Here is a 9790-nt window from a genome sequence, read left to right as displayed (position 1 = left end):
TTTAAAATTCTAATACTAATTCATAATTAAGTGACTTATTAACAGTTTCGATTTTTAAATTTAAATTTTTTTACTTGTCACATTTATAAAATTTCTCTTTACTCAATTTACATTGTTATCTTTTAGATTGTTTCTCCACAATAGAAGTACTTTCATTTTTTCTCTCTTTTTAAATACTTTTTAAATACTTTTTCTAAATTTACGTAATTTATAAGGTTATTGATTTTTAGATTGTATTTAATTTTATTTATTTTTATCGACAAATAATAGGATTGATACTATTTATGACGAAACTAATAAAAATTATTTTTAAATTAACAAATTCCTATATTCCTAAAAAACAACAAACTTTTAATTAGAAAATTTTATTTAAAAATTTAAAATTTGCACTAGCTAATTAGAAAACTCTATATAAAAATTTAAAATTTGAAATTCTAATACTAATTCCTATATTCTTAATCATGAAACTTCTAATATCTTCTTTAGCTCAATATGAAGGTGAATGAAGAGATTTGTTAATTGGATACTTGATGTTGAAATGGAAATATTGGTTCTGTTGTTGGTGGTGAATCAGAAATTGAAATTTCAGATGATCTATTGATTACAACTACTAATGACCCTCTCTCTCATTTGGTATTTTTTGCATCTCCAAATTTGTTGCAAAACATGTCAGATTATAGGTATTTCTTGTACCCACGCTTGAGAGTGTTGAGAAGGTAAATAATTTTGTCTTGACAATCTTTCCAGAGAAGAAAAAGAAGTATTTGAGTTCTGACACAACATGTCAAGCTTATGAGAATGAAGATGTACAACAAGAGTGATTCACACCAGAGTTCCTAAATGACATTGGGACTATCCAATCACAAGTTGACTTTGAAGGCAAGAGTCGTTGTAATGCTACTGTGAATACATAATGAGATTATTTTTATTACTATTCTTATGACAAAGTGTCTGTGATAAGAGGTTAAACTCTTTTTTAGAGAAGAGATTCCATCTTGAAAAAAGAGTGGGAGTACAATTACTTTTATTAGATCTAATGGTTACTTAGATTTTTTTTATAATCATATTCAATAAGGATTGTCCTTAAAATAAAATTATACACTATTGTAGTGGGAGATTTCATATTTTGAGAAAATGTGATATTTATTGTACACTAGGCGTATCTTGCAAAAGGTCAAGAACGTGTGCTCAAAAACTAAGGTGTTTAAAGTCAACAGAATTTTGATAAACATAAATGTGCATTGAAAAATTATATACATGATTGATTGGTTCTAGTGCAAATGGAAAATTATTGAGATAATAATATGTTCAAGATCCAATCTATCATGATTGGCTCTTGTGCAAATAGAAAATTGTTAAAAATAAAAACAATGATCATGTTATACTAAATCAAAAATTTATAATTATAAAATATTATTTTTAACTTAATATGTCAAATTTAAATATAAGGCCGTGGCCCGGTTTAACACTAGTACATATAATAGAAATTCTGACGAAATTTTTTCAGAAAAATTATATAATTAAAAATTCAAAATTCATTTCCGCATTCTTTTCTACTCAAATTCTGTATTGTCAATTCTCTCATGCCCTCCCCCTTTCTTTTCTTCTTCTTCTTCTTCTACTACTACTGTCTCCCTCGGAACCCAACCCAAATTTAATCAGTAACGAGCATTCAGGTGGTTGCTGCTCCTTCTGGTAACCGCAGATCTGCGGCGGAATCACCCGTTTCCAATTGAGATCTCCGTCGATCCCAGATGCCGGTGGCTGCTTCCGCCGTCTACTTTCTCAACCTCCGTGGTGACGTTCTCATTAATCGCCTCTACCGCGACGATGTCGGGTAACGCACTCTCTCTCTCTCTCTCTCGTGCTTCACTGGTCTTAGATGGTGTATATAGGTCTTCAACAGGATAACAAATAAACGTGTTTTACGATTCAAACTCAGTGATTCGGTTAGGGTTAGTAATTGTGAGGATTTTCTCTTTAACCTCTTAGAAATACTCGTATTTTCATGGTTAATTGGTAGATCGTTGTTCTGTGTTTTAAGGAGTTCAGTTTCTTTGTAAATAGGACTACTTTGTGTGCTGATTCTTGATTATTTTCTTGCAGGGGAAACATGGTGGATGCCTTCCGGACCCATATTATGCAAACGAAGGAGCTCGGTACTTGTCCTGTGAGGCAGATTGGTGGTTGCTCCTTCTTTTACATGAGGATCAGCAATGTCTATATTGTCATTGTAGTCAGCACCAATGCTAATGTTGCTTGCGCTTTCAAGTTCGTCGTTGAGGTTGCCAAACTCTTCATGAGACTTTGTCTTTCCCCATTTTATTGTGATATTTATGTGGGCGCTTTGTTACTTGCTGTGGAGACTTTGCTGATACTGTTGTTCAATAATGATGACTTTCTAGCTTGTAATATAGTGTTGTAGAAATTAGGTGTCGGTAGTGAAAACCGAAAATGATTGTTTGCTGTTAAATTATAAAGTTTACTAGAGGGGGGTATCATCTGAGTTATCAAAGCTGTGTCTCAGACCGTTGTGTAGCAAGAATTAAGAGTTGGAGCTGTATCAACTCTGAAGCATACTAAATTTCCCCCCTTTCATTTAATTCTAATTTAGAGTTTAGTTTAATATTTAATCAAATCAACTGAAAATTTTGAGGATTTCATATTCCTCCTGATTAAAAAAGTTATTAAATTTAGCTAAAAAATTTCATCAATTCCATTAAGAGCAAGGTCTTGTTTACTGTTGCCTGTCTGTTCTGATAAACAAAGTTTAGTTGCTATGATGGTTAAGACGTGTACTTCTTTTCCTTGCAGGCTGTTGCACTGTTCAAATCATACTTTGGTGGTGCTTTTGATGAGGATGCTATTCGCAATAATTTTGTACTCATTTATGAGCTTCTAGATGGTATGCAACTTACATAGAAATGAACCTAATTTCATCTCTTCATACTTTAATGCTATCTACTCTGTTTTATTATCGAAAGTAAATGAAAGGGTTTCAGTTTACAGTAAGTTTAAAAGCTATAGGAATTTAGAAGATTATGTTGTAGCTATATTCATAGTTCTTTATGATTTGAATTCAAGTAAAGGGAGGGATCCAATCTGTTCCTTGATGTTTAGATGTCTCACTGGTTGTGAAGTAAAAGCATTATTTAAAGTTTAAAGAAATATGTTTTGCCAAATCAAATTTTGTGATAGAGAAATTTCTTTCATTTGAATCGGTGAATGATTACCATCTACTTCTTTTGAGCAGAAATTATGGACTTCGGTTACCCACAAAATCTTTCAGCAGAGATCTTAAAACTTTATATCACTCAGGAAGGAGTGCGATCCCCGTTTTCGTCCAAGGTTAGTCTAGAAATGTTATTATAGCTACTGTGAATCATGGAGACGTATAGGGACATGATGGGAAACAATGTGGGCGTATTGGAAGGAAAATTAAGAAGTATTAAGGAACAACATACAGTTTGCATGAATATATGTAGTAGTAAATATCAAATCAAATAATATGCCAGCTATTTACTCAATATGCCCATATTCTTAAATTCTGTTGTGTGCAATTTACAAAATGAAGGCTGACATCAGTAAAACTTCAAAGTTATATCCTAAGCCTTGTAAAGAATTCCATTCCAGAAACATATGCTTCCCGCCTTCCCCCTTTTCTTTTATTTGGCATTCTCTGTTGGTTTATCTAGTTCATTCCAGAGTTGCTTTGCTACTCTCTTTATCTCTGGATGTTAAAACTATAAATTCCCCATTGAGATTGCTCTATCATGCCTTTACCATTGCTACACTGAACTAATCAATCTATGATTGGTGGTCTGCTAGTTTAATAATTGCAAGAAACATCATGTCACCATATTGTCTCTGATATGTGTTGTGTCACCATAAGAGAAACATTTCAGTCAGCTGTATTGTACACCTTTGTGGAATGCATGTTGCCTGCTGACATGATTGTCATTGTCATGTAACTGCTTGGTTTTGGGTAAATAAATACAGCTTTGATAATAAGGAAAACATCTCGAGTAAAGTCGTCTTTTGACTTCTTGAATTGCTATTATGCGAATGTTATTACCTCTGTTTTTGTGCATGAATTTTACGTCAGTGAACTTCTTGAATTGCTATGTTTAAATTCATCTTTTACAGTTTTACATGCCTTTATATGTTTACGCTGTGGAATATTTCACTAAATCCTCTACCTTATTCTGTGCTGTTTGTGCATTGGGACAAAAAAGCCCGCAGATAAACCTGTTCCAAATGCTACTTTACAAGTTACTGGGGCTGTTGGTTGGCGGAGAGAAGGTCTTGTCTACAAAAAGAATGAGGTAAGTTTTATACTATTCTTCATCCATGCTTGTAGAATTATTGCTACACTATTATTAACATTGGCTCATTGCAGGTCTTTCTAGATATTGTGGAAAGTGTAAATCTTCTTATGTCTTCAAAAGGTGGCTTATAAATGTAGCTTGTCTTCATGTAGACATTTGGTGGACAGTCTGCTAACTAGTTTGTGAATTTAGGTAGTGTTCTGCGTTGTGATGTCACGGGGAAGATTCTCATGAAATGCTTTCTTTCTGGAATGCCTGATTTAAAGTTGGGTTTGAATGATAAGATTGGTCTTGAGAAAGAGTCACAACTTAAATCCCGCCCCACTAAAAGGTAGCTTTCAGTTGCTGCTGGTTCCTTTCTCTTTTTTTTTTTTGGCTCTTCAATTTTTTTTTAAATATATGTTTTAACTAGTTGATTTTTTTTGTTTCTAAAAAATAGATGTCTGTATTTCTCCTATTTTACATTGGAATTGATAATATAAATATATTACAGATTTTCATGTTTTCTTGTTTTTCCACGTTTAGCACTCTTTTCATATGCTCAAATATGTTACAATGCATTGGCTAATTATCCTTTTGTTTTATTATTTTTCTTTTGTAATATTTGCAGTGGTAAAACTATTGAGCTTGATGATGTCACCTTCCACCAGTGTGTAAATTTGACAAGGTTCAACTCGGAGAAGACTGTTAGTTTTGTGCCACCTGATGGTGAATTTGAACTAATGAAGTAAGCTCTTGTCTTATCCTATCTCTTGCCATCTAGTTTCATAAATAAACAGCAAACAAGCCACTTCATGTTATATTCAGTGGGTGCGGTGGGGGTTTGAAGGTTCCTTTGAATCCATGTTTATCTCATCTTTTATGTGAATTCATGTGGCCATGTGGCAGAAGATTCACCCTTTGTTATGTCTAATACAATTTTATCGGGGTAGGTATCGTATCACTGAGGGAGTCAATCTTCCCTTTAAAGTACTGCCAACCATCAAGGAACTTGGTCGAACAAGGATGGAAGTGAATGTTAAGGTTTGAAAGTATACATTTGAATACCTTATCTTTTGAAGATCAGCCATCCAGCATTTTTTTTTTTGTGAAATTTCTTTCTTGGGTTCATATTTTCAGGTAAAGAGTACTTTTATTGAAAAGTTGTTTGCACTTGGGGTTGTAGTAAAAATTCCCGTGCCAAAACAAACTGCAAAGACAAGTTTCACAGTAACATCTGGCCGTGCCAAATACAATGCATCTATTGATTCTTTGGTTTGGAAGTAAGTGTCTCACTTCATTCCAATTGTTATTGATACATGATAGAGCTCAATGGCGTTGTTTGATTCATGTAGCCGACCCCACCTAGTGGGACAAGGTTTTGTTGTTGTTGTTGTTGTATTGCATATGCAAAAGTATTGTTGTTGGGGGTATCATTGAGTATGTTGTTTTGTTTTAAGATCGAGAGCCATTGTGGATTTTGCTTAGTGATGCCACACCCAGCATTTTCTGCATCCAACTTCTCCATCAGTGATATAGCATTTTTCCTTATATTATACTTGCTGTTCTAATATCCATTGCTGCTCTTGCTGCACAGGATTAGGAAGTTTCCAGGGCAAACTGAGGCAACCTTGAGTGCCGAAGTTGAACTTATTTCCACAATGACAGAAAAGAAATCTTGGACTAGGCCACCAATTCAGATGGAGTTTCAGGTGTGTTGTTGGTTACTTTTACTAATTTCATGAATGGGTTCGCTGTTCCTGATTGCCTGAACATTCTTACTGGGATCTTACAACTCACTCCCAATGTGCTATGAGCTTACTATCCTTGCTAAAGTCATACATTGTTGATGTTGAAAGCTTCAACGTTGCAATAAATGCTTACTATACTTTAGATTGTTACTTGGAATAATAAGTAGTTGATTGTAGGAATTGGTACTAAAATTACTTTTGGTCTGAAGCCCATTCAACCTAAGGTCAATCATCAATGGTTGTTTTACTATTATTTGGTTTTATCTTTTGCTTTTTGGCACTTTGACACCTCCTGTGATTTTGATCCACCCTAACCCTTTATGTTGAAGCTGATACGTGTAAGTCGCCTATTCTGAGTTGAGGGAATGCGTTTTTTAACCTTTTATCTTGTAAGAGACACTGCGCTATTAGACATTTGATAAAAGATTTCCCCTCCTTCCACTGCTTGTCCAACTATGCTGCTGATTTAAAAGCAGATGATCAAGTGGTGATTTATTGTCTGTCCTTTCTTTTTGGTAAAGCATATTCGGATAGGCCTCAATATGTTTTTGATCCTGACAATTGACAAATGTTGATCTCAATGTGCCCCTTCAAGTTTTCGGGTGACACTTATTCTATATATTTTGGTGCAGGTTCCAATGTTCACAGCATCTGGTTTACGAGTTCGTTTTCTGAAGGTATCAGAAACCTAACTTCCTAACCATTTTTTTGCATGCAAATGCTGATAACTAGGTCTGGTATCTAATTTTATATACTCACTGTAGGTGTGGGAGAAGAGTGGTTACAATACTGTTGAGTGGGTTCGTTATATTACAAAAGCAGGATCATACGAGATTAGGTGCTAGATGATACACTGGGATTGCTAGATGGAGAATAATGCAATCCCATCAAGCTTGTTATCCAATTGTTATTGCATAGGGAGTTCTTTATGAAAAAGATTGAAGGTTCACGCCGTTCTCATCGTATAGTGTGCTCTCCCCTGTCAATATGAATCTTTGCGTGTTAAGTATGAGTTTCAACAATTTAGTTGCAAAGACCAGCTTGTTATTGGGACCTTAAATTGATTCGTTCTCGCATGTATACACTGTATTTTGCCCTGGGTTCTGATCCGTTATAGACTTGAATTGTTGTAGTGATAATGTATTTTAATGTTATTGAGTGCCGATTCTTTGAATTACTTCTTGCCCTGATGGAAGGCCCGAAGGTGACGGATTCTCTTAAAGATAATTGCAATTATGACTTGAGTTTTACACAAGATAGAATCACAATCTACCCAAATTCGTTTGATATTGTTGACAGCAGCAATGCTTGAGACTTCTTAAACTTTTAAATTATAGCAATTTATTGTATGAGTTAATAGTCAAATTCGTTTCTGAAATATCACTCATTTTTTAAAGTAGTTATTAAATAATTTTTTTAGTCATGTTAATCCTCAAAAGATAAAAAGTAAGTCGAATTCGTCTTTCTGTTAGATGATGACATGGTAGGTTGATGCCACATGTCACAAGATGATTGGTTGACGTGTCAAATCTGTAACACCTAGCATGCCAGGTGTTACTTGGCATATAAAAAAGTTATTTATAATAAAAATAGTTTCTTAAAGTCCAGATAAGTCATTTTTATCTCTAAATTTTAAAATTAATCAAATTAGTCTTTATATAAATTTTTTTTATTTTTCTTTCATAATTGAAATATTTTTTGATAGTACTAATTTTAATATTATTTTTTAAATCTTAATAAAAATCTTTTTTACATAAAATGATAAAAATAATTAAATTATTATAAAATTATTGTCATTTGTATTTTAAAATTTTATATTTTGAAATTATAATTTTTATAGTAAATTTTTTTATTTAAATGAGTATATCAAATTATTGTTGATTATATATTAAAAAATTTAATATTTTAAATCTCACTAAATAATATATTAGTTATTTTAAAATTTAAATCTTTTAAATATTTTGAAATTATAATTTTTATTATTGTTTAATTTATATGGTAGAACTCAATAAGTAAAAAATTGATTTGTGAAATTATTTGTTGAATCTTAATATTTTAATATAGTTTTTTTCAAAATAACTAATATATTTGAGATCTAAAAGATTAAAGTATTTAAAATAACTAGTTTTAATATTTTGGATTTTACTAAATAAAGATAGTAGTTATTTTAAATGTTTTAATCTTTTATATCTCACTAAATAAATATAGTAGTTATTTTAGAAAAACTATATTAAAATATTAAGATTCAACAAATGATCTCACAAATCGGTTTTTCAATTATTAAGTTCTACCATATAAATTAAATAATAATAAATATTATAATTTTAAAAAATTTTAAAAGATATAAATTTTAAAATAACTACTATATTATTTAGTGAGACTTAAAATATTAAATTTTTAAATATATAATAACAATAATTTGATAAACTCGTTTAAATAAAAAAATTTTACTATAAAAAATTAAAATTAAATTTTAAAATACAAATGACAAAATAATTTTATAATAATTTAAGTATTTTTATTATTTTATGTAAAGAGAATTTTGTTTATTAAGGTCTAAAAAATAATATTAAAATTAGTACTATTAAAAAATATTTCAAATATAAGGACTAATTTGATTCATTTTTAAAATTTTAGAGATGAAAATAACTTACATTTGGATTTTTAAGGACTATTCTGATTATAAATAACTTTTTTATATGTCAAGTGATACGTGTCGTGCTAGGAGTCACGGATCTGACACGTCAACTAATCATTTTGTGACATGTGTATTAATTTACAACTTCATCATATCACGTGGCATTTAATATGACACGTCCTCATCTAATTAATAGAAAGACCAATTTAACTTATATTTTATCTTTTAAAAATTAATATGACTAAAAAAAATTATTTGAGAATTAATTTAAAAAATAAATAATATTTAAAGAACGAATGTAATTATTAACACTACAATTGAAAATTGCGACAGTGGGTGGAAATACTTGGAAAGTTCAACAAACAGATACTAACGGAATTTGTTATTAGTGAAAAAGTATAAAGAATTGATTTTTAAGTAGTTAATAATATTAATTTTTTATTATAAAAGTATTTCTTTAATCTTTATTTTTTAAGAATTTAAAATTTAAAATTAAAATTTAGAATAAAAAATTTAAAATTTAAAATTAAAAAAATTTGTTAATATTTGGTTCAAAAAAATAAATTGGATCCGGAGCCAATTTATGAATTAACATATTTATTTGATGTCTTCTATTTCTCATTGATAAGTTGGTAATTTCTTGAAGTATTAATAAAATGTTGTATAATACTAAAACGCTAGATGCCTAGATTTTACTTTAACGTTGTCACTGTTATTTGACATTTGTTTTGGGGTCTTGGGCTAATCCCGAAACCCCTACCCTAAGACAATATTAAAGTCCGATTCATGCAAGAGAAATACATCACCAACACACTAATGATGGCCGAGCTTGTGCTGTACTATATACTATTTAGAAAAAGGGTAAATCACGAAAAATGTATCTGAATAAATTTGTCATTGAGAATTATACATTTAAATTTTATTATCGATAACAATATTCTCAAATAATTTAAAAACGCGATAAAAATATCTAACATTAAATATGTGTTATTAATATTAGGAAATAAATTAGAATTAATTTAGATCAATTAATGTCATTTATATTTATATAGCATATTTGTATATTAATTATAGAATTGTATACTTTTATTACT

At 30.6% G+C, this 9790-nt stretch overlaps 1 protein-coding gene across 1 annotated transcript; it reads left to right on the top strand.

The window, feature by feature from the left end:
* The first annotated feature begins 1541 nt into the window (after window positions 1-1541).
* LOC130973009 (AP-2 complex subunit mu) lies at window positions 1542-7232 on the top strand. The gene is made up of 13 exons (XM_057897375.1): window positions 1542-1837; window positions 2107-2284; window positions 2815-2905; window positions 3254-3348; window positions 4236-4325; window positions 4400-4448; window positions 4521-4659; window positions 4939-5055; window positions 5261-5351; window positions 5448-5590; window positions 5905-6019; window positions 6691-6735; window positions 6823-7232. Exons 1-13 carry the CDS (start codon window positions 1755-1757, stop codon window positions 6901-6903), a joined length of 1317 nt encoding a protein of 438 aa, XP_057753358.1. The 5' UTR covers window positions 1542-1754; the 3' UTR covers window positions 6904-7232.
* Window positions 7233-9790: the final 2558 nt, after the last annotated feature.

Source organism: Arachis stenosperma, chromosome 1 (genome assembly GCF_014773155.1).
Source record: "Arachis stenosperma cultivar V10309 chromosome 1, arast.V10309.gnm1.PFL2, whole genome shotgun sequence".
Classification (NCBI taxonomy): Eukaryota; Viridiplantae; Streptophyta; class Magnoliopsida; order Fabales; family Fabaceae; genus Arachis; species Arachis stenosperma.
Note: the sequence above shows the minus strand (reverse complement) of the source record. Positions and strands in the feature narration are given on the sequence as shown.